We start from the raw sequence: 25,862 nt of genomic DNA on the forward strand, positions 1-25,862 counted from the left end.
AATAAGTAGTTAGGCTTATGAGCATCCGAGCTTGCTATAATCAAGGTAGTTAGTGGGGTGGGAAGAAGGCTAGTGGGTGGATGGGGTGGGTGATATTAGAGGTGGAGTTGCAAGAGCATAGCCAGTATGCTAATATATTCCAATATTAGACTAAAACAAAGAATGAGAAGGTCACACAGAAAAGCCAATCAGTAAAAACTAAATGAAAATTCCAGCCAACTAGAACTTCCACTGAGTGACCTCTCAAACCTCTTGTATCAGAAGTACATGGAATATATGCAAATTACCCTTATGAACATCAGCTGTTTCAGCTGTATGGCGATTCTGAATGCGCATGACTTTTTTAAGTTGTTTGAATGGACAATTTCAGGCCAATAAGGCCAACCCCCACTAGCTGTGGATATGCATATTTCAGCCTTATGACAGCACAGCACAAGCAGAGTGTTTGACTGTGCATAAGAAACACAGGGCTGTTATACCCAGCTGATGTCCTTTACCATTAGGGTGACTGCAAAATATTCCGACTAACAAACTAAAACAGAGTGAGAAGGCCACACAGAAAAAAACAGTCAGTAAAAACTAAATGAAAACTCCAGTCAAGCTAGAACTTCCACTGAGTGACTTCTCAAACCTCTTATATCAGAGGCACATGGGATATATGCACATGACCCTTATGAACATCAGGTGTGGTAATATTAGACTGAAAAGATGCTTATCACATTCCTGTTCATCCAGACTTCAAGTTTGAGGTTTTGTGTTTCTGGGTCACAGTATCAGGTCCCTGCTTTACCCTTTGGACTATCCACTGCACCAAGAGTGTTCACAAACTCTTTAGATCCAGTTAGAGCTCATTGCAGGCTACTAGGTATCCACATTTTTCCATATTTAGACAACTTGCTTATCTTTGCAGAGTCTTTTTCAAAGTGTCAGGAATCACTCCCTTGGGTAACAGATCTCTTATACAAGTAGGGATTCTAAGAGAACATTCAAGTCTTTCTTGGCTCTCTCACACAGGGTGGTGTTCCTAGGATGTCAACTACTCACCTCAGTTCAAAGAGCTTTTCTTCCACAGGAAAAATAGATCTATGTCCAGGTCTGTTTCTAAGATTTACCACTCAGACTTTGGTCACTGGGAGGGAATACGTCAGGATTTTAGGTTTCATGGCATCTATGATTCTCGTGATATTTCTGTCAGGACACCACATGAGAAGATATAGTGGTGTCTGAAATGTCTTTGAATCCAGCACCAACACACTATCTGTATCCCAGTGCTGGGGTTTGTCAGAAGAGAGGTCATTTGGTGGAGACAACAGATATTTAGATCTCCCCCTTCTCGCTCCGTGTTGCAAATCAGTCTGTCACTGCAGACTCCTCAGACTTTGCTTTGGGAGCAGTTTCAGGAGAGAGAAAGGTGCTGGGGCTGTGGACATCAAAGATAAATGTAAGCACATAAATATCAAAAAGATACCTGCCGTGATCAAGGCACTCAACTCTCCGAACCATCCTTAGTCCCCGAGACCTCTTTAAGTGGTTACAGTCAATCACGGTCTTGCGATACTTTAACAGGCAAGGTGGAAGCCATGTTGTGCCCCCTTTGCAGACTAGCTGTTACCTTGGGATATAGCTTTACAGCACAGCCTCAGTCTACAGGCATCTTTTATTCTTTCAGAGCAAAATTATGAGGCAGACAAGATGAGCAGGACCAAGGCAGACCCTTACGAATGTAAACTAGATCAGGGGTGTCTTCCAAGATTTGATCCATCTGTAGGGATTTCCTCAAGTATACCTCTTTGCCTCCTCTCTGAACAATTAACTGGCAAAAGTATTTTCCAGGTCTCTAAGCAAGAAGGCCTCAAAGTCAGATGCCTTTTTTTTTCCTTGGACAGGAATGTTCCTGTATGCGTTTCCACCATTTCCACTAATGTCCAGGACACTTCCAAAGATTCAGAAGGAATCCCCTAAGATCATTGTGGTAACTACCTTCTGGCCCAGGCAGTCATGGTTCTCTCTTCGCTTGGAAATGGCCAGGGTCACTTACCACAAGCCTCCTCACAGACTGTATCTACTCCCACAAGAACAGAGGTGTTTAATGCATCCTGATATCAACCAGCTTCATTTGACTGCCTGGATGATAGGGTCTTAATTCCTTTTAGGCCCCTGTTTACTGAGGATGTGCAGCAGGTACTAATGAGGACAAGAAAGATTGCTACTAGAAAAATCATATTAACAAATGGAAAAAAATCTAGTTGGTGCCAGCAACATAACCAGCACCCTTTCAGGGCTAATTGTTCTCTGGTTTTACAAGGTTTGTGAGCATTGCTATCCTATGGCCTATCTTATTCCCCCATCAAGGTTCATTTGTAGGCCATTTTAGCATGTCTGTCCATTGATGATACTCTTTCATTGCAGTCTTATGTCAGAATATTTTTGAAGTGGGTTTTGCATAAAAGGCCTCCAGGAAAACTGGGGGACCCTCCTTGGGATCTTAATTTTGTGGTAGAGAAGTTGACACTTGCTCCACTTGAACCAGCTAACCTGGCTGACTTGATGGTCTTAACATGGAAAACAGTTTTACTGATTGCTCTAGCCTCTGTAAGAAGGGTATCTGAGTTGCAAGCTCTTATGGTGAATCAACCCAATCTTTTTTCCATAGGGACAGGGTTTCTTTGAGAACTAATCCTCCTTTTATGCCTAAAGTGGCATCTGAGTTTACTTTTAAGCCAAACTATTCATCCCACCATTTTCTTTCCTGAACCTAAAAACGAGGGAGAAATGATACTGCATACCTTGGATGTCTAGAGACATATTTTGACAGAAGTAAATCTTTCAGAACTTCGGAGGAATTGTTCATTTGTTATGAAGGTAAGAAGGGACAATCTATAGCAAAACTGACTATTTCCAAATGTCTGTCTAAGGCTATTAACTTTTACCATACTCACCATAACAAAACAATTCCAAGCAGGGTAAGGCCCAGTCTACAAGGGCCTTGGCTTCATCTATGGCTTTTCAGAAAGGGGTGGATTCTAGAAGAATTCTAGAAGCTGCTACTTGGTCCTCTGTACATACTTTTACAAAGCACTATAAACTTGATTCTTTTTCTAGGTCCAGATTGGGCTTTGCTAGGACCATTCAACAGGAGTTTCTGAACTCTTCTCCTGCCACCTCCCAGATGTTGTTAGCTAAGGTAATCTACCCATGTAGCTAAGGCTACTGCAGCAGTGATCAATATGCTGCACATAATACAGCTGCATAAGCAGACTTACCATAACAGTAGATTTTTGAATGAAGATATCCGCAGTGGTGCTGCTGCAGTAGCGCTGTCGCCTCACAGTAAGACGCTGTCCGGTTCAACTCTCAGCTAGAGTGTCTTCTGTGTGGACACATGCATGAATGGGCGTACCTTCATTGAAGGTTGTGCGCTAGGGCTGGCAACTCAGCACGTAAAAATCAACTGCCAATCATTAGCGGACCGGAGTTCCGCTGTGGCGACCCCTAACTGGGAAAAGCCGAAAGAAACAACAACAAAAAAGTGCTGGAGTAGCTGCTCCCTCCATTCATCCCTCGTGTGTGTGTGTGTGTGTGTGTGTGTGTGTGTGTGTGTGTGTGTGTGTGTGTGTGTGTATCTGCTTTTATGCCAGGGTTTGGAGATTTATTTTTTGTTATTCCTTGCCTTGTTCTCTCAGGGTTCAGACTACCTTCTCTCCCTGTCTTGGCAGGAAAGCTGTGAAGGGCTTCACACCCACAGCTTGGCTCATGCTGCATGACAGAGGGCATATGGAAGGTGCCCTGAAGCTTTAGAAGCTGCCTGTCTTTTATACCCTTGGCAGGATGTAACCTATATAGCAAAGACTATGGCAGCAGTGATCATTTGAACAGCTACTCTTATGGTAAGTTTGCTTGTACAACTGTTTTCTGACACTTAATGGAAGTAGAGGGAACAGCCTGCAGAGTTAAGTTTTCATATATGTAGAAGGTCTTTGTCAGAAGAGCACAAGCTTCTGAATGGGTAGTATGGTTATGCAAAGTTGGCTAGAGATGGACAGTCACTGGTTTGTTTATTAGATTGTGGATAATAGGGAGTTGGGACTAATGTGAGTTGGTGACGTACTTCAAGTCACTGGAGGTCTCTGAGAGCCACACAGTGATGATCTCTAAGGGTGAGGTGGATTGCAAATTTTCCGACTTTGTTGTAGTACTGCTCAAGTTTGTTTAGTTGAGTGAGTTGGATGTTTGTCAGTACTGGTGCTGAATAGAGGAGAGTAGTAAGTATAAGGGTACTGAAGATACAATATCTTGCAGTGTTAGATAAATAGAGTTTTGCTCTATAGAGAAGTTAGTTTTTAGTGTGTTTTTTCCACTGAATGTTAAGTGGAAGTCAAATTTTAGGTCTTTGTCTATGTAAACTCCTAGTAGATTGTTTTTTTGTGACAAGTTCTATTTTGATATTGTTGAAAAAGGTAATAGTGAAGGAAGCGTTCCTTACTGTGAAGTGCTTGGGAGTGAAGAGAATTAGTTCTGTTAGGGTTTTGGAATGGTTGGGAGGTAGTTAGCCAGTTTTGTATAGAAGTGAAGGATTCCTGGGCCAGTTTTATAGGAAATCAAGGTTGTTTGCTCAACAGATGATGGTGGAATCATCTACATACTGTACTAAGGTAGCATTTTTACTGGCTAGATCATGGTGATTAGCAAAGATATTGAACAGGATAGGTCCCAGTATGCATTCTTGTGGGACCTCAAATGCAGTAGGAAAAAAGGATGAGATGTCAGTGAGACAGTTTACCGCCCGGGGTCTGTTAAGAGAATTGACTAGAAAACAAGAATAGATGGGAATTGTCAAGGCCTAGATTGCATAGGTTTGCTTAGTGTGTAGGGTGGGAGACGGTGTCAAAAGTTCAAGAAAGATCAGATACAAGTTTACTATCATTTCTGCTTGTGTTAATAGTATCAGTGAGATTAAAGAGGTAGGTGAAGGTACTGTGGTGTGGGTAAAACCCATCCTGTGGAGTAAAGAGGTCTGCAGTCTGTGTGATATGGTGTAGGAGTGTATAGGCAATTCAGTTTCTATCTCCCAATGAGAAAGAATTATTTTCTTAGTTAATAATTTGCTGACCTAACATTTCTGGCAAAGTATCCTAAAAAAAATTTTAAAATCTACCAGATTTTCACATTTCCAAAAAAAAAAAATTGCCAAGAACCTCTGTCTTTCCCAGTATACCTCCAACAATTCCTGTCTACCAGTGGAAACATTCTCAGAAGTCTAATTTGGGGATGAAAAATGCATATGCAAAAACATCCTTGCAAAAACACTAAATCTTCTAAATTTCATTGCATAGTTGGGAGCCATATAATATCTTCTCATTGTTCCTTTGTATATTGCCTTTCTGTTCTCATTTACCAGTGTTTTCTAACCTTTTCTGATTGAGTCTTATAGTTAGCATGCCTTATTTTATATGCCCTACTAATTATCCATTTTGTAATCACAGCTTCTGTTGTAGATGCAACTGTAAACTCAAGCAGAGTTGATCTTTTCATTTAAGACACACTTACTTATCATTTTCTGTTTGCTTAATGTCTGTTGTCAATGTCTGACAGGAAGGCAGTCTCCAACCCTCAGCCCAAACATCTACTTGGCCTCATCCCACTTGGATTTTCCCTACTAGTAATTTGCTCGAAATATGTTTGCCACTTTGCTGATTTTTTTCAGTAAATTCTAGTTCCCTGTTTTTTATTTTCTATGCACCTACTTGCACTCATCCCCATTATTTAAAATCTCCTTTCTGTATTTCTGTACTGGCTTAGTTCTCAAAATGCTTCCTGCTACTTTGTAAAAATAATTTCCTGTATGGTGGTTGTTGTTCTTAAGACCCGGCAGCCAAAATCCTCCTCATTTCCTGAACATCCTTCCCCCTTTTCAACATAATTTTTCTCTTTTGATTTGTAATCTTCTGCTCCAGTTATGTATGTGAGCCTTAACTTTGTAGCTCTTAAGTATCCTTTCAAATCTGGTAATTTTAAACCATTTGTTCTGTGGTGAGAAATAATTTATACCACTTAACTATTGCACTTTTCACCTCCAAAGTAAATTCCTTCCTTCAGTTCTTTACTAGTTATGGTCCACAGCTTCTCCTCTGGTTGATAAAATTATGCCTGACCTGTATATAATACTAAAGGAACTAAACACATTTTCACTGCTTGTACCTTACTGTCCATATCCATTGTCAAGAACTTGCATCTTCTCAATTTTTGTATTATCTTTTGTTTAACCTTTTCTCACATACCCTTATAGCTGCCATAATAAAATATTTTTGTTTAACCTTTTCGCACATACCCTTATAGCTGCCATAATAAAATATTTTTGTAATACTTTCACATAAGTACTTCATCTTATGTCACCATAAATATGGGTATTGCTGAACCAGTTTGCGAGGGAACGTAGTTTGCTGCTATAATCTTTGATGTTAAGTTGTCTATCTCGCCTTCATTCTTGCTGGTTGGGGTTTGGAGCTGATCCTTGGCTCCGACTCGGCCATCTTCAAAAGCTCGAGAGCTGCTTACTGGCTCTCGGCCCCCCTATATCCCATGATGCCTGGCGCTAGATACCCAGATCTCGTTTGCCGCTTCTGCTGCGAGGTTGTTCTACTGGCTCAGGTCGTATAAAACTTTATTATTATTATTGTATTTTTCTTGTCAAAACTTTAGTTTTTAGTGTAAAATTAGTCGTTAGATTAGACTGTTGTATTGTAGCTAGTTTCCTTTCTAGACTCCGTTTACTTTCCCCAAGAAACTCGTTTAAGTTAGAGTTCCCCTCCCCCCTTCTCTCCCTTTCCTCAGGAAGGTTTTTCCGTTTAAGTTCGAGGTTAACCTTTCTCTCTATCTCCTTCTAAAAAAAAAAATTGTTCCTTTATTAATCACTGTTAGTGTTTAGTGATAGTTATCTTTAGTTTTTATTGTAATAGTGCTTGGAGTTGGTTGTGGTAACTGTAGTGTGTAAAATTTTACTGTTTGGTTACTTTAACCTTTCTGTGTGTGTTCTTGTCCTTGGTTTTCCTCCAGGATGACCAAGGATCCTAAACCGTCCGGATTTAAGAAGTGAGACTCATGCTGTCAGAAGATGTCTCTGACAGATGGTCACACTTCTTGTGTTTATTGTCTGGGTGCCGTGCAACTGCAGGACTCTTGTTCCATCTGCCATGCTTTCAGTCCAAGAGTCCTGCAGGAGCGCAAAAATAAATTGATTCTGAGGGGTTTCCTTAAACCTCAAGATTCACCGGCGAAGGCTCAGCCTGTGAAATCTTCCAGGCCACCTAAACCGCTGGCTCCCAGTTTGGAGCCGCCGTTGGGTGAAGCCACACGGTCTATATCTGCTCCGGCTGGAACTGATGTCCCTCCCTCCCAGTCGGCTCCGACACGTTCTTCGGAGCCGGCTGAGAATCGGAAAAGATCCAGGTCTCCTTCCTTGGAGTCGATACGTTCGGCTCCGAAATTGCCCCTGCTCCAATCGGAGCGTAGTCATCGCTCATCCCACTCTTCTCGATCCTCTAGACTTTCGGACCATGACTTGGAAAGAGTGGTCAATAGGCTCTTAAAATCGCAGGCCCTAGCCAAAATGTTGTCCAGCGGTCCTCATCAGGAGTCTGCTCCATCCACAGCTATAGATATTCCTCCTTCGACTCATCCTATGAGCTCGGAGCCGGAGTTCGTTGCGGTTCGAGTTGTGGAACCGTCAGTGCCAATACCCTCTCTTTCGGTTCCGTCGTCTGCTCCGATTCCTTCCATGGTACCTTCACTGGAAGGATCTTGGGCCAAGACTCCCACGTTGGCTCCGAGGGGGCGAGTGGCATCGGACCCTTGTCCAACCTCACTCTCCCCCTCGGTGCTTCGGCTCAGGTGAGCTCGGCTCCCACATCTGCCTTGGAGCCGTCCCCCTCGGTGCGGGGAGGACTTCTTGTTTCTTCGGAGCGGGAGCCCTCTCTGTGTCCAGGCAGGGACGCCTTTGAGGTGATGAGGAGTGTACTGGCCCCTGAGCCAGTCCCACGATCGACCCCATCGGCTCCCCCACATAGGGTACCTGTGTCAGCCTCTGCCCCTTTTCCAGATCCCAAACGTGGGGATCCAGTGCTCCAGGACACCTCTTTGGGTGTATCCTCCTCTTCCGAGGCCTCCCCTGATCATTCAGAGGAGCCACCTTCCAAGAGGAAATGCAAGAGGAAGCATGTGGACTCCCCCGAGTCTGTCACATCGGATACTGACTTAGAGGAGTCAGAAGGGTCCCCAAGATCCCCGTCTGAAGTTGTCTCCTTCTCAGACATCCTTGAGATGCTTAGGCAGAGGAGGAACTGGACTACCATAAGCCCTTCCGAGGATGAGTCGGTATTCCTGGACGCGTTTGGATCCCAACCTTCCACCTCCTGGGTGTCTCCGTCTTTCGACCCACTGATGTCTGTGGTGGCTCAGAAGGCATGGACGGCTCCACGTACAGTGGAACCGACCCCTAGAAGACCTGCCAAATTTATTACTTCACCGCAGGACAAACAGTTCTTGACCAAAGGTGTCCCAGTTGATGCCATGGTGGTAGCGGCGGCCACAAAGAAGAAGTTGGCTGAAACTTTATCTGTCCATCCTCCTAACAAGGAGTCTAGGATGATGGACAGATATGGGAAGCGGATGTTCTCTTCAGTGACCTTTTCCATGCGGTCCCTGAATTACCTGTGCCACTTTACCCGTCTTCAGAGGGATCTCCTGAAAGAGCTTGGAGATACCCTCCAAGATCCATCAGCTGAGGGGGCCCAGGCTAAGGCAGCCTCTCAGCTGGCGACTCTTAATTCAGTGGTAAATTCCTCCATGAGGCTCATTTCGTATGCAGCTGATGGTGCGAGTAGAGCCGCAGGCACAGGCGTGGCCCTAAGGAGGCATGCTTGGATGTGGCTATGTAACTTTGCGGAACCTTTCAAAGCGTCTTTCACCAACACCCCCTTTGATGGTTCCTCTCTTTTTGGATCACAGGTGAAAGATACCCTTACCAGGTGTGAGCAGAAAGGCAAGACTCTCTCTGCCGTAGGAGTACGTTTTTCCACTCCTTCCAGACCATATCCTAAAGGTCAAAAGAGTGGGAAAATGTGGTTCCGGAAATCCCAGGGAGCCTTGCCAGACACACGTGTTGAGTTCCCATCCAGGGGCAGAGGAGGGAACAATAACAGACGCCGCCCTCGTGGCAGACGGGGTCCACAAAATCAGGGCAGCAGCGAATCTTTCTCTGAGAAGCCCTTCCAGCATCCCTGAAGGGTTGCCCGGCAGCCCACCTCTGGAGGCAGTCAGGGGAAGATTATCTCTGTACCCAAGAGCCTGGCAAGACATAACACAAGACAAATGGGTACAGTCCGTCATATCTGGAGGCTACAGAATTCCCTTTGTTTGCACCCCTTGAGGTCAAACAAGTCCCTTCCAGACGTTCCACCCAATCTAAGGGACAAAGCAGTGCAAGAAGTCTCAAAACTGCTAAGAAAAAGGGCCATCCAGCAAGTCCCAGCAGACCAACAAGGATCCAGAATTTACTCAAGGTTCTTTTTGGTACCAAAAAAGACAGGGGACTGGAGATCCATTTTGGATCTCAGCAGACTAAACAAGTCTGTACAAAGAACGAAGTTCCGGATGGTCACGCTTCAGTCCATTTTACTCTTCCTGGGTCAGGACAATTGGATGTGCTCCATAGATCTTCAGGATGCGTACTACCACATCAAAATGGACAGATGCTCCAGAAGATTCCTTTGCTTCCAGCTGGGAGCCAGCCATTATCAGTTCAGAGCTCTGCCCTTTGGTCTCACCACAGCCCCCAGGGTGTTTATCAAATGTATGGCGGTAGTTGCTGCTCACCTGAGACGGCAAAGATTCCAGGTGTTTCCATATTTCGACGACTGGCTCCTCACTGCTACCACCAGACATCACCTTCTGCGAGCCAGAGACTGTACTATGGACACTTGCTCCAGGCCAGGTTTCACAATAAATTTTGAAAAGTCTGCATTGTCGCCCTGTCAGTCTATCACCTTTATAGGCACAAATTTAAATACCAAAGACATGTTAGCGAACCTCCCACCAGACAGGGTGTTAGTGATTCGTCAGCATGTCAAGGTTTTATTAGCATGCAAAAGAATTCAAGCTAGGTTTGTCCTCCAAACTCTGGGTCTCATGGCAGCAGTGATCGTACTTGTCCCTCTAGCTCGTTTTTACATGAGGATTCTCCAGTGGCTTCTTTTCACCCAATGGTCCTTCCAGCAACTTCCCATGTCTTACACGATTATGATCACTCAAGCATGCAAGAAGCACCTTGCTTGGTGGATGGTCTCCGCATCAGTGCTCCACGGCAGACCATTTGTTCCTCCCCCCCTCCAGTGGCTACGGTGACCCCGGACGCCTCCCTGATCGGGTGGGGGGGCATTATCAAGGCAGAACAGTCCAAGGCACCTGGCAACCTCACGAGTATCATCTGCACATAAATGCCTTGGAGATGAGAGCCGTGCTCTTAGCGTTGCAGGCTCTTCAGGAATCTCTTCCTACTGGTACTATTGCAATTCAAATGGACAATATGTCTGTAGTGTGGTACATCAACAAGCAGAGCGGAACCAGGTCCTACCCCATATGTCGAGAAGCACTCAGACTCTGGCAGTGGGTGATCTCTTCTCAACGGTTTCTGACGGCAATGCACATCCCTGGGAGGTCCAACGTCATAGCAGACAGACTGAGCAGAGAAATTCTCATGCCTCACGAGTGGTCTCTGAACCAGGTAGCTGCGGACCAAATCTTCCGCAAATGGGGCCAGCCTTGCTGCGACCTGTTTACAACTCCCTTCAACAGCAAGTGCAGCAATTTCTTCTCTCTCCTTCTACTTCCCGGACACTCCCCCAGAGACGCTCTAGTCCACCATTGGCCTCAGGGACTTCTTTATGCATTCCCGCCTTTTCCCCTCATCCCGAAGCTAATTCAGAAAGCTACCATTTTGGGTTGCAAAATTATCCTCATTGCTCCTTACTGGCCTCGACAAATATGGTTTACGTTCCTGCATCGCCATCTTCTCGAGCAGCCTTTGATTCTGGACCTAGCTCCAGACCTCCTGATTCATCAATCTGGCAGGCTGCACCAATTCCTACACTCTCTCCAGCTCACGGCTTGGTTGCTCAACTTCCAACCTTAGCCAGGCTCCCAGATATCTCCCCCTCTGTGCGTGAAATCCTTTTATCATCACACAAGTCTACAACCAGAAAAACTTACGCTAGTAAGTGGAAACGTTTTTCTTCCTGGGCAGAGGCAAAACGTATAGACCCCTTTTCAGCCCCTGTGCACTACATTTTGGAATTTCTTGTAGAGCTCTTCCATGCTGGGTCTGCTTCCCCTACAATTAGAGTTCAGTTAGCTGCAATTTCAAATTTTCACATTGGACTGTCGGAAAACAGTATCATGTCCCATAAGCTATGTAAACCCTTTCTCAAAGGAACCTCTCTGCTCAGGCCCCCAGTGAGAGATCCTCCACCACCGTGGGATCTAAATTTGATTTTAGCTTCTTTAATTTTGCCCCCTTTCGAACCTGCAGCTTCTTGCTCATTGAAGTTCTTATCTTGGAAAACCCTTTTTCTGGTAGCTATTACTTCAGCCAGAAGAGTTTCGGAACTACAGGCTCTTTCTGTCCGTCCCCCATACCTCATGTTCCACAATGACAGGGTTGCTTTTAGGACTAATCCTTCCTTCCTTCCTAAGGTCTCTTCAGAGAGTAACTTGAATCAATCCATAGACCTTCCTGTGTTTTTCCCGAACCACTCCAATAGGGCTGAATATAAGTTGCATCGGTTTACTATCATAAATTCGAAAGTAAAAATAAATAATGTCTTTATTTTCGAATTTATGCATTGAAAATGAACATTTTTGAATAATAGTAAACTCGAAAACAAGGGTGTATTGTCGAAAATGTCGCTTGCGACATTTATGGCGATACACAGCACGCCCACCCTTCCCATAATCACCTACCTACCTAACCGAACACACAGTTATACAGGGGGGCTGCGCCCCCTGCACCCCCCCTGTGGGGGGGCTGTGCCCCCCACACCCCTCCTAACTTAATATTCCAACTCCGAGATCGCACTACAGTGAGGAAAGGGATACATTTCCCTAACCGCACTGTACCGCGATCCCCTCCCATGACCGAAAGTGAGAATTGCGAATGCACAGTTCATTCGCAATGCAAACCTTCGCTCATGTCACCTGCCGTAATATGAAGTATTCGAACATCTGATGTTCGAATACTTCATAGCCGTGCAAATGCACGTTGACATAATGATAGCAAACCGTTGCATCAATTAGATGTTCACAGGCAACTATGCTTTTATTTGCATAGAACCAAAGACATTAGAAAATCAGATCAACTTTTCCTGTCCTATGCAGTAGGTAAACAAGGTCTTCCGGTCTCCAAGGTAACCTTATCCAGGTGGTTGACTTCTGTCATCACATTCATATATCAACTCAGGAATAAAAAATTACCAGTCAAACCAAAAGGTCACTCCACCAAAGCTTTAGCTACTTCGGTGGCTTTTCAGGCTAGGTTGCCCATGGAATCTATTTGTGCTGCGGCTACATGGGCCAACCCATGTACCTTTATTTCACATTACAAATTGGATTTGGTTTCCAGGAGCAGAGCTAATTTTGGTTCCACTGTTCTGAAGAGTCTCTTCCGATGAGCCACCCAGGGCTTTAGGTGCTAAGGACGCTGTCCCAACCAGCAAGAATGAGGGCGAAATAGACAACTTAACATAAAGAAGTTATGTACCTACCATAACGTTCCATGTTAGTTGTCTTCTTCTCGCCTTCTTTCTTGCGTCCCACCCTCCATCCCCCTATCTGGTGGACCGAGAAGAGTTCTTCTTGATTTTTCACTGGCTGAGTCTTCTCTGGCTATTTCCTTCTGACTAGTAGTCTCTCCAGTAAGATCCTTCCATTCTAGGATAGGATTCCACTATAATTATTATGTCTGCAGTTAGACTTACCAAACGAGATCTGAGTATCTAGCGCCAGGCATCATGGGCTATAGGGGGGCCTCGAGCCAGTAAGCAGCTCTCGAGCTTTTGAAGATGGCCGAGTCGGAGCCGAGGATCGGCTCCGAACCCCAACCAGCAAGAAAGAAGGCGAGAAGAAGACAACTAACATGGAATGTTATGGTAGGTACATAACTTCTTTTTTATCTTCATTTATTTTACATTTTGAAAAATAAAAACTTGAAACTGTATCAAAATGTTCCACAATACTGAATCATCCTTTCCTGGATTTATCAAATAAAAAATATCTGCAAATAAGGCTATTTTTTGAGTCCCATACTAGTTATGCTCTTGAGTTTGAGAGTCCCTTATTTTCTTTGCCAGTGACAGTTAAGTATATGGTAAATAACAAAGGGGACATATGGCAGTCCTGCCTGGTTCCTTTGTTCAGACACAACTGATCAGACAGGGACCCTTCCACCTTGATTCTTGCTTGCGACCCTAAAACTTCCTAATTAACCCCATTATTCTGTCAAGAAAATAAATACAGCTATTGCCCTACTCATGAAATCACTGCTAACTGTATTGAATGCCTTACCTGCATCAAGACCCAGCAACAGTAATGTGGTCTTCTTTCTGCTTCTCTTTAGATCATTTATAGTCATGGTTCAAAATTTTAAACTGGTCTGTATGAAGCGCAGTTTAAAGGGTCTTTGCCCTTTTTGGGTAGTACAACCACCACAAGTTTCTTATGTAATGTCGGTACTGCCCCTCCTTTTAAAATATTGTTTAACAAATTCTTCCAGAACTCACTTTCTTTCATACTAACTTCCAAACTTCCACAGGAGTACCATCTGTTCCTTGAGGCTTGCCTGTTAAGAGTATTCTTCACTATGTTTATCTCATCCCCTCCCATTTTAGCTATCAACCGTTGATCCTTATCTTCCTCTAACATTTGCATATTTAAGTCTTAAATATTTGCCTTCATGTCTTTTCTTGGTTTCCTCAGACCTTTGCTCTACAGGGACTTTTTGAAGTATCTGTAGTACCTCTGTAGGGTCTCTGGTTATTTTTCTAGTCATTAAGCTTGGCAGCACTTCTTTCTTGTATTCTGTTGCCTAAGTCGTGCTAATAGCAACACCAGAGCACAGAATCTATCAAAAAGTACTTGCTTATCAGCAACGTTTCTAAACTGATGCATATTATCCAAAATACCCCCTCATTTCCCCTTTGCATTCAACAATTGCTGCTTTTCTTGTTATTTAACATTCCTGTTTGTCTGCAATGCTTTAACCTTCAATAATCCCTCTAAATAATTCCTATTACTGCCTTCCCATATAGCTATAGTTCTACCATATTTTAAAATCCATTTTCAGTTTACTCCACTTCTCAGCTATCTGTTCTGTAGAAATTTGTACCTTTTCTAACAACTCTTGAATTGTTTCAACTTTCCATTCCTTAAATTCCTCTTTTGTTTAGTTTTTCTCATTTTTGCCTGCTCAAACTGCATCTTTATCGTAGTCTTTACTGGAACATGGTCTGAAATGGTTATTGTAGTTATTTCAAAGTTTTCAGTTAAATACCCATTCTTCTATGAAGTAACTTTCCTGTCCAGTCAAACCCAATTATTGTACCTTGAGGAATGATATGCACATTCTGTCTGGGTTCCTGACAGCACTTTCACATTTTCTATTTCAAATATTCTCATTTCTTTAGAAATCCCTCTTTTTTATATTTCCCTTCTAGATCTCCTGATACATCTGTTACATATCAGGTTCCAGTCCTCATCGATGAATAATAATCCCTGCTGGAAGCCAGTTATGTTTCTCATAATTCCCTAAAGCTCCCTTAATAGTAGTTTTAGGTGGGATATAAATATGTGCCAGTATAATCCTCCTCCTTTGCCAATAACACCTTATTACCACAGATATACCACTGCTGTCTTCCCCTCCTTCTCTAAGATTGTTGGATGCACCCCCCCCTGCAATCTACATTAATATTTCCTTTTTCCTTTGTCACTTATACCCTGCTGAATAACTATGGTAAAATCCTTTCATCAACAAATTCACATGCTCATTTCTATCGGAGTATTTCTCCTGTAGCGATGCTATTTGTACCCTATACTTCTTAATATTATTCAGTACTTTTTGCTTCTTGTGCATGCCTACAATGCAAATTTCACATTTTGTGATATGATTAATAAGGCAGTCATTATTACAAGTTGCTATTACTTTTATATATTCTACTTGACAGTTTTTTTTTAATATGTTTCCAACATATAGCTTACATATGTACATTAATGTTTGTCAGACTGATTTTATATGCAATTAGTTTCTTGTCCCTGTTTGGACCCTTGTCTCATTTTTTTCATTTCAATAAAAGCGCTTAAGAAACAAAACACTATGTGTGTTTTCATTTTTAGCTCCAAACCCCTTTCAACTCGCAGCAAGCACAGACCACTATATCCACTTCCCAAAAAGGGGAATTACTCCTTCATATGTGGGCAGATGTCCCAAATAGACAGGTGTGCTTAATTTACACATATGAAAGTTAAGTTTAATGGTGCTGAAAACACAGGAAACCGTTTGAAATGTTAGGACGCTCTAGAGTGAGTCTCAAAATATGGTGACTGAATGGCCAATGTTTGAGATGAGCTGTCATTTTACATTATTTTAGTGTAGACTTCTGCCTATATGCATAACACCAAGGGAATTACTGCAATTTAATACACATCAGATCTGTTCACTTCCACCTTTTCTCCCTTGCAGCCCAAGGTCACAACATTATATAACTTATATCTAGCCTTTATCTTGTTAGTTTTGACCCCAGATACGTTGCAGTAAAGAAAGTACTTTCCTACTTTAACATCACTGGCATGAACAACATCCACTTAATAAGACACCCCCACCTCACATTTAGAGTAGCTATACATTCTATACAGAGCTACTTTACAGTGTAACATGCAATGTGCTTCAAGAAAATTATGATTCACATATTGCTAAGAAACAAAGAATGTTTTACTTACATTCACATTATCACCTCATCGTCCTTCTAAACATTAGGAACAAAATGGGAATTATATGATAGTCATCCAACCAGTTTAATACAGTCCACAAACTTCCAGTCTTTTTTCTTTTTTCCTTTTTGTGCATAAGCATAGTTCTCTTATGCAAACTTTTTGTAATGACACTTTGCAGCTCATCAGTTTATTTCCAACCTTAACTTTATTGCTGAACTTCTTCATTATCTCAAACACTCATCACCAGCCTCTGGCACAAGCCCACTGTACTCCTGTGTATAAGTGTGTGTGTGTGTGTGTGTGTGTCCGCGCGCACACATTTTAGTCATTTTCCTTTGGAACACTGGAAATGGTTTTACATATATGGCTGTGCCCTTGTCAGAGAAATGGGCCCCTCACCTTGCTGGCTTACTTTTGCTGCATAAACTTTATTTCCTCCGTCACCTGTTCTGCATCCAAACATATATTTGCTGAAGACAACTAGATATTGCATTTTGCATCTCACACCTCCCTCTCAATGTTCTGTGATTGCAGGGTTAAACTTGCTTCTCTTATGCTTGGTGTAGAGTGAATATTCATTTTCCGTGGGAACTTTTCTGCCATGGTTTATTCAGAAGCATCTCCCCCTTATATGACTGCATCTTTACTACTATAGGTCTTGGCTTCTTTCTGATGGCCAAATTTTTAGCATATGCACAGGATCCGGGTCCAAAAGACTTGCTTTCAGTATAAGTGATTTAGTCTGGTGTTAGCCTGCATTATAGCTAGGCCATATACTGAAGTAAGTTGCTTACACTGACAGCACACCTTTTGGGCTCTGGCCCACATGTGCCCTATCAATTAAGAAATCCTTCTGTGGCATACTAGTCCAGTTGCTTGTTTCTTCATAAATAAAATTAATTCAGTGTGTTCCTTACAGTTTCTCTGGTACAGCAGACAATCTCATGTTTGCTCTGCTATCTCTGTCTTCTAACTCTGCTGTTTTTGAAACAGTTCATTAGAAGTCTCCTATTCAGCCAGTTTTTCCTTCATTTTAACCTCTGATTTCTGCATTTTTATCAGCTCGTCCAAATAGCTACTTAAAGCATCTTCTTTTCCAGCCTTTTGTCATTTAACTGTATGTATTTCTCCAGTGTGTCATGTTTTTTGAATACCTATGAATGTAATTAATTTTTTCCCTCTGAATTACTGAAAGCCATCTCCTATACTGAGGCTGAAACCTGAGTAATGTTTTGCTGAACAGCTACAACACTACTCACTAAAAGAGTTTTCTTCTCCTTTTCTAGCTGAAATCTGGAGAAGGTAAGTGGATAACATCTTTGCTGACATCCCGGCAGTGTAGTGCATAACCAGTAACTGAATTTATTATCCAAATAAATGGCTTTTGATGGCTGTGTCCCAAAGTTTCTGTTTTTACGTGGGGAGAACTGTAATCAGCCTGTTGATCATAGCTCAGCCTGCTGTTCCTTGAATCTTTTTTCTTCTGTTTCCCCTCACATGGCCTTGAGTTGGCTTGGGTGTGAATAGACAAGGGGGAGCCCAGTTTCTCTAGGTTCTTCTCCCTCCTGGGCCTTCTCTCATTAAGGCACATGGTGAAGGATGTTGCTCTAAGTCAGAAGTATGCTCAGGATTCAGGCAGAAATTCCCCTAGGAAGGACTTGTGTAAGAAAGAACTTAAGATGGTGCAAGCAGATGTTCACTTTATACTGGGATAAGTGCCAATGTCCCACAGGTGCAGACATATCTCTGGACTGGAGGGGGAAGGATGCTTAGCTTTGGAAGACAGGGTGGATATTCAGCCTTCTGTGGCAGAAGTCTGCACTGATCCACGCAAACATACTGTTATAGTAATTTCCTAAACAATTTTAATTTTTTTGTAGGAGGGAGGACTGGGGTACCAGTTTTACCTGCCGTGCCAAGTAGCATTAGTGCATTATGCAAGTTGCAGTGAAGAGCATAGATTCATATTGCTTCATGCTCTTTATAGATAGAGGAGGGAATATATATATATATATATATATATATATATATATATATATATATATATACACATACACACACGTATGTATATATGTATATTAACATAACTATAGATAATTGTGTTTGAGATATAAAGGAGGAGGAGAAGTTATTTCAAGGAATTACAATGTCTATCTCTTCTATATTATACTGTGTGTCTATATTGCTAAACAACTCCCATTAGTAAAGTAATACACAGGAGAAAAAATAAAATGCAAATAGTGAGAAACAAAAGCCCCAAGAACCCATTAAGAGAGCATAATACGTAGTAATTGTAAGGGGAGGATCATGATGCATGTATGAAACCAATTTCATCAATGGGTAGAAACCAGCAACAGGTCTTTTCTGTAAGTTTGTTGACAAAACAGGGTAAAAACTGAGGAAGAAGCATACAGGTGCAACAAAAGTCTTCTAACAGTGGATTGACAGATGCAGTATTCCTAGATGAACAAGAGGAGGTTGAAGTCCCTGTAGCTACTAAGATATTATTGATGTGCTTAACTGAAATTATCTGGACAAGCTCATTGGTAAGTATTTATAGATATAGCTCAAGAAAGTATAACATAACTGCTTCTGTGCATCAAAGCTATTAAAGCCAGAAGTATTCCTTCTTGCACAAAACAAGGCGTTGTCGTCACTGACCAACCTAAATCAGACTTTACAAACTTCAAACGACATCTAATCTGTGTAAGACTGAAATTATCGCTTTCACTAAAAAGGACAGAAAATGTTTTACTTGTTAGATTGAAAACAGTATGTCTTTGTCAAAAGGTATTGCTTCCTAGATGTTTTTCCATATTTTGAGAGTACTTCTAGCACTGTAGAACTTGGGTCACAGTGTGTGTGACCTAATAAATGCAGTTGTCACCAGTCCCCATCTTTCCATTGTAAGGTTAGATCACTGGCTGTGTGAAAGGGTGAGGAGGAGTAAAACCCATGGGTAATTTATCAAGACACTAATGTTACAGTGGATGTCTTAGAAGGATCATTTTAGTTTGGGGATGTTCACCAGTTGGATATGTGGACTGATAACAGGAAGGACATTTTTCAGATACAGTCAAGGCATATCACAAAGAACATTTCACCTGTGTAGACGTAGAAAACATTACATATTGTACTTAAATTATTCAAGAAAGTAAAAAAAATATAATAAAACACTTGAGCAGTAATATAAATCATTATCCTGTACACTTAATGCTCTGTGCAGTAATTTCGTAGCATAGTACTGTTCAGTATCATATACCAGAAAGAATAGCCAGCTCTGTAGCTTCAAGTGATAATGCTTTGATTACAACCCAGAAAGTCGGAGTTCAACTTCAGGCTCACTGGACAGGAGAGGATGAAAATGAGCATCTAGTGCTGACTAGCCCTGCCTGGGAGAGGTGGTTGTGATGTTGGTCATTTGATAACATGTAAATGGAGGCTTGCACAGCATCAAAGTTGCCGGGCCTGGGAGTGAGGGCTTTGGCAATCCTAAGAATGTGACAGTAGCCCCTGCAGATTGTAGGTAGAAGCATGCACAAGCAAGTGGAAGGTGTAGGATTCCCCAAAGTGAGATGGGTGCTCCCATCAACCACTGAAGACTTTATGCCATGATGTAGGTTGGTGCCCTAATAAATACCCTCTTTGCCAAAATGCAGACAACAGGTTAGACAACCTACATGGCTGCCTATGAGAGCCTCTCTATTTAGCTGTTACAGTACAGGGAATGAATGGGGATCAAGACCCACTGAAGTCGACTTGATGGGCAGCATGCACAGAGGTATATAATATAAATATAAAAAAAGAAATCAGAGAAAGGCATTCTGCTGCAACATAAATATTTATATAACGCTGTCAGAATGTTTAATGATTTGTCATCTAGTTAACAAACACACTTTGATAAAAAAAACATAAGATATGTAGTATCTTATTGCAGACGTCTTTAGTAGCAAAGGTTCAGTTGTACTTTTCTGATACAACAGCATTCATTAAGTACTGAACAGATTCCTTGTGTTTAGTAGAATACCAGATTATATTTGCTGCAGATATGCAGGCAGACCGATAATTCCCTGTTGATGCATTCTAAATTTACTAGTTGCTCTTTGTATAAAATGATGAAGAAGGAATGCTTTAAAACATACCTCTCTACTTTTGATTTGTGCTCAGTACACACACACACACACCAAGTGATAACGGTGTCCCCAAAGTGCCTACCATATGTCTTTGGGAGGTTGTCCTCTGTGAACGAGGAGCTCAAGTGTAGAATTGTTAATCTTTTTTTTTTTTAATTATTTATATATTACATATTTGTTGACAGGGTAAGTCCACTAGAAAAATTGCTCCTTTTCAGGGGCAACCCAGGAGCATGGTCTGATTGCCCAGTTTTTGGTGGAAATGCTCTTTGGCAAGCCTGCTGAAGATGTGATCAGTGGTTTCATAATGTGAAAGTAGCCCATCAGCTTTATAGAAGGACTTTACAGCCTTCGTTCTACCACTTGCACTTTTGTCTTTTAAAAATAACTACTAGAGATGAAGAAACCAGACCATGTGATGTCCAAGGAAAGCCCTTAAGCAGCATGTTGTCTTGTACTTTCCAATGTTGCTAAAGTCACCCAAGATACTTACTGTGCTAGCCACTCCACCACAATCTTAACTTTGATCTCGGAGTGCCATTGAGGGTACAGTTCTCATGTTTCACACCAGCTTGGAGACCCATCACAAAGGATCAGTAGGTTCTGTTCTAAGTGGTTGCCATTGGCCATGTTCTAGATCCCACCACCACTGCCCCAGAAAGAACTGCAGTAGCAGATCAGTCCATTTCAGTGAAACGCATTGGGCAGACCAAGACTATACTGTTCAGTGGGACTATAATGGCTGTTCTGACTTAGCAGATTTTTCTGAGGTGATGCTGTCAACTCTTCCTGGTCTTGAAATGGAATTGTGTTCCACCCTATTCTGAATGTCACTGACGTCAGCAATCACATACGGTATGATTCATTTTTGTTAACTCACTCAAGCCTATAACATCTTTTTGCAGACTTCTAGATCACATCCATACTGCCTTATGGCATCCAGAACTTTTTGGTGTCTTAACTTATTTAACTGTGTGACTTACAGTTAAGATGCAAGGAGTTATTAACAAAATGAGAAGAAGATTGTTAGTGTACGATGTCCTGAATTGGAGAAATTAATTTTTGCCACTTAATTTATATATATATATATATATATATATATATATATATATATATATATATATATATATATATATATATATATATATATATTCACATTTATGTTCATCTTTTCATAAGTGTGAGCCCTACATTTTATTGAAGTATATGGTGAGCATGACCAGTATCATATAAAGGACAATTGCAGACGCTAGATTATGTCACACTATACTGGAAATATTGATAAGTGACTTACAAACTGTTGCATAACATTAGATGATACTTTAGATGTTGAGGAAAACTGTCTTTGATATTTGCACCAAGTTGCACATTTTGAGTGCTATCCACTATTATTTATATTGCTAATTATACAATTAAACACGTTTGCATATTTCTGTAAATATCTCAATAAACATGCACTCACAGAGAAATTTATTGTTGTCATGTGAAAGCTTACATCTGGTTAACAAAAATGTTCTAATGGTATATGTCAAGGCTGCATAGTTTTCAGGATACGAAAAATTGTAAAAGTTTAGAAAAAAAATTACAGTATTTATGGAAAAGACTATGAATGTGCTGACTATTATCACTGTAAAGAATTGTTCTTACAGATAAGATTGCTGTTTGTACAGTTTTAATTGCTTTTATTGTCAGAACATATTTGCATTTCTTTATCTTATGCTTTTAAGTTTAATTTTTTTACCTAGGTGCCTAGGTATGCTACCCAATCTCAGTGTTCACCAATCTGCTAGTTTTGATGGCTAAAGACTTGCAGGAGAAGGATTTTCTGTTAGCATGATGTTGTTGTTGTTGTTTGTCTTTCGAAAATGGTTCACTGACGTATTCTGTTATGCGAGACAAACAAATCTAGTATAGTATGTAGGTGGTTGTCACCTAGTGGTCAGTTCCCTCCTTACAGCCAGCAGTTAGCCCAAAAAAAGAAAAACACTCACTGAGTATGGATACAATAGCTGGCATAATAACCCTTAGATAATGAAACTGGGTGGGGCAGAAAAAAGGTCCGACTTTTTTTTACTGTCATGGTGAATAACTTGTACAACAGCATGACACCTGTTAGGCTGTTGCTTCATCTTAATTGTGCTCAGGGTAATGATGAAGTTGATGCGTCTGTAACTCCCTGTTAGGAAATTCTAAAGAATTCTGACTAGACTGTAAGTGGATTTTGTGTACATATTTCAGTTGTGGTATTAGGAGTTTATAAATGTTTATTAACTTGAATTAATTGGTGATATCTGAGACACCAAAGACTTATTTTGTGAGTAAGCTGGAAGAAACAAGGAAACAATAATCTAAAAAGGTATGTTGCATACATAACTTCAAATCTCTCTGAAAAAAGGCATCAGAGAATCAGATGATCTCTTAATTGGGTAGGTAACTTTCTTTTAGTTAAATTGTAAGTCAAAATTTACATCTTGCTTATTTTGTTCTCCAGGTGCGATCAACAATCAGTGACTTTGGTGTGTTTCTGACCATTGTGATTATGGTTGTTATCGACTACTTTTTAGGAATTCCTTCTCCTAAACTTCATGTTCCAGAAAAGTTTGAGGTAGGATTCCTATTTGTTTTTGTTATATGAACGTTTGTGAATCCTTTCAAAGGAAAGTTTATGGTTACATAGTTGTGGTTTACCCTCTTATTTGATACGATATTGTAGCATTATATGTTGTTAGGAAGTTTAGTGATTTCTTCTTGCCTAAAACTGTATGCGTGTTGAAACGTGTATAAAAATCAGTTATTTGTGCATTTGTTTGCTTACACATATACCTAAGCCATTTCAAATTAACTTGCAGTCTTTATCATTATACTTTTTAGATGGTGCTCTTGGTGATTCAAGCTTTTGTTTTCGTTGAGAGCACTGTGGTGTTCAGGTGGCTACGTTTTTATTAATAGGTGCCAAAGATGAGATGATCAAGGTTAGAACCACGAGTAACATTGCTAGTTATGTTTTGTCTTTTGGATAGGATATTGTTTACTCTGAGTATTCTGTTTAGTAACCAGTTAGCAGTACAGCAAACTATAAACGGGTTGATATTTAGTTGACATATCTTATTTATGATGACACACTGGGGAATGTTACTAAATGCTCCGGCTTTTCCTTAAGGTAGAGCTTGAATCTACCTTCCTGAGGAAATTCCTCTTTCAGGACAAGGTGGATTTTCTAGCAAAATATTTGTTGAAGCTGTCCCCACAGAGTCTTGGTGTCAGCAAAAGAGGACTTGCAAATCTTGGGGCATGGGGTCTAAAGTCTTGCAGGAGAAGAATTTTCTGTTAGCATGGTTTCTCAGACAAGGCCACACATGGCAATGCTGTTGTGACATCTTGGGGTGGGGTTGTGGGCTTGATGTCAGTACAGTTAAACACTAGATCATATTGTTCCTTTCCTGCCATGTGCCATGCAGGTTAGGTCAGTCAAGTCCAATGAGTTGTGGGGTACTATTCAAGCAAAAAACCCTCAATCAAATCTTGATCACATGCACCTCAAACTCATCTTTGGAAGTTCATTCAGGTGAAGTGTGGCTGAGCATTCCTCCCCTGGCAGCATCGGGGTATAGGGCAACTGCATGAGAAAGAAGAACTTGAATGTGAAGAAGTCAGTGACAGTGATCTAGGCTGTAACCACCTAGAAAGCTGTATGGAAACCAGGGGTACTGCATCTGATCACGGGCAGTACCACAGTTGTATGTTGCATAAGCATGGAATCACACAATCTTACCTGCTATGCAGGCTAACAGTATAAGTGTGGAAGGTGCATCTGCATTCAGGAATGTACCTCAGGGCCAGAATATTTTGGTCAATGATTTGAGCAGGTCAGAGACAGATCCTCAAGAAATTGTATAAGACATGAACATTTTTCTACAGTTAGTATGCAAATGCAGTGCTCCATAAATGGACTTCCTTGCTTCTGCAGGTAACAGAAAGCTAAGGAAGTTCTGCTCCAGAACACCTTGCAGGGAAGCTTGGAAAGTAAGCAGTTTCCACCCAGAACTGGATGAGCTTGTTTCATAATGCTTCCCTTCAAATTCATCATGATTCCCAGGGCAATCCAAAAGATGGAGGAGAAGAAGACGACAAAGATGGCATTACCCTTTTGGCCCACTGGCATTGTTTTTTTTTCCCTACTGCATGGTCTGATGAGGGACATGCTGTACACACTACTTCAGCATGTAGAATTCATGACTTCATGGAGAGGGCTGTGATACACCCCAGTGTAGCAATGCTCTACCAGGCAGTTTTGCTGATTTGTCCTTATTACTCTTTATGCATCTTTTTCTCAGATGACATACTTTAATATAATGAGGAAACCTGCTGTAAGGAAATCCTGGCTAACTAATTAGATGTTCCCTTTGGTGACTGAGAAGGAATCAACCGCCTTACATCAGTAATGGCGTCTTGCAATACCTGCCAGAGCCATTCACCTCTGGGCTGGCATACACTTCTCTGAAGGCACATCTTTCAGACATCTCCGCCTCCATTCCTACAGATCACCACTGATGCCTACGATACCAGTGAGCCTTTGTTTAAGAGCGTGTTCCATCTTAATCCTCCTAGAAAAGACATTTTTCCACCAATGAATCTTTGTTTTGTCCTAGAGAAGATGACCCAAGTCCGCTTTGAGCCAGCAGCTTTTGCCTCTCTCAGATTTGTAACCTAGAAGACAGTATTACTGCTTACAATAACCACAGCCAGAAGGGTTTTGGAGAGTCAAGCTATAATTTGCAACAGTCCTTTCCTAGTCTTTCATAAAGACAGGGATAGTCTGCATACAGACTCTATCCTAATGTCCAACATGGTGACAGTGAATAGACCTAACATATTCAGTTACCAGTTTCTTTGTAAATCCCCAAAACACAATAGAAAGTGAATCCTACATTCCTTAGACACCATGGCCAACTGAGATGCTACCTGGGCAGGACTAAGTCCGTAACATCTGTTAACCAGCCATTTTTCTGTTACATGGAAAAAAGGGTGGGTATCACTGTCAAAACAGAATTATTTGGCACACTGCATTACATTCTGTTATTCTTTTCATACTAAAGGGCTCGTAGGGCAGATAAAATACTATTCAACCAGGGCACGACTACCATTTCTCAGGAGTGTAAGCTCTCAGGCTGTCCTTGTAGCAGCAATATGGTCCTCCATATACTTATTTTCCAAACCTTGTCAACTGGACATCAGCAGCAGCAATAAGGCAGACTTTGCCATAGCCATGTTGCTAAGAATATTGCAGTCTGCCCCTGGACAGTGATTCTACCTATGTCTCTAAAGCCATAAGCTTGCTGAATCTTCCCTGGTGCAATGAAGATTGCAACAGTGATTCTTGCAAGGAACCTACCATAGTATTAGATGTTTGAGGGTGGCCAAATTTCCCCTTTCTCTTTTGCTTTTCTCTTGGAGTCCAAGGGTTGGAGTGGGTCTTCCTGTCATCCCCATCTAAGCAGTATCCCCATCCAAAAGGCTTGTTTCTTATAGGTTCATAGGTTCATACTAGGCTATCTGCCCAAGGGCATTTATAAACCTAGCCCAAAGTTATGTGGCTTTCGCCACCCCTTTAGTTTGAATAAAACTATGCCTATTATTTTGCTGTGCCTCTGTCAAGCAGTGACACTGAAGTAATCCCTGGGGTATATTTGCGATCTC

General features: G+C 41.5%; 1 protein-coding gene across 1 annotated transcript in view; it reads left to right on the forward strand.

The window, feature by feature from the left end:
- Window positions 1-25,862, forward strand: part of SLC4A7 (solute carrier family 4 member 7) — a 1,497,737-nt gene that overhangs the window by 1,216,488 nt on the left and 255,387 nt on the right. Inside the window, exon 18 of the mRNA XM_044064760.1 lies at window positions 22,657-22,770. Coding sequence (XP_043920695.1) covers window positions 22,657-22,770 — 114 coding nt within the window. The remainder of the gene's footprint in view (window positions 1-22,656; window positions 22,771-25,862) is intronic.

This window comes from Protopterus annectens, chromosome 3.part0 (assembly GCF_019279795.1).
Source record: "Protopterus annectens isolate FY-2018-M chromosome 3.part0, PAN1.0, whole genome shotgun sequence".
In the NCBI taxonomy this organism is placed as follows: Eukaryota; Metazoa; Chordata; order Ceratodontiformes; family Protopteridae; genus Protopterus; species Protopterus annectens.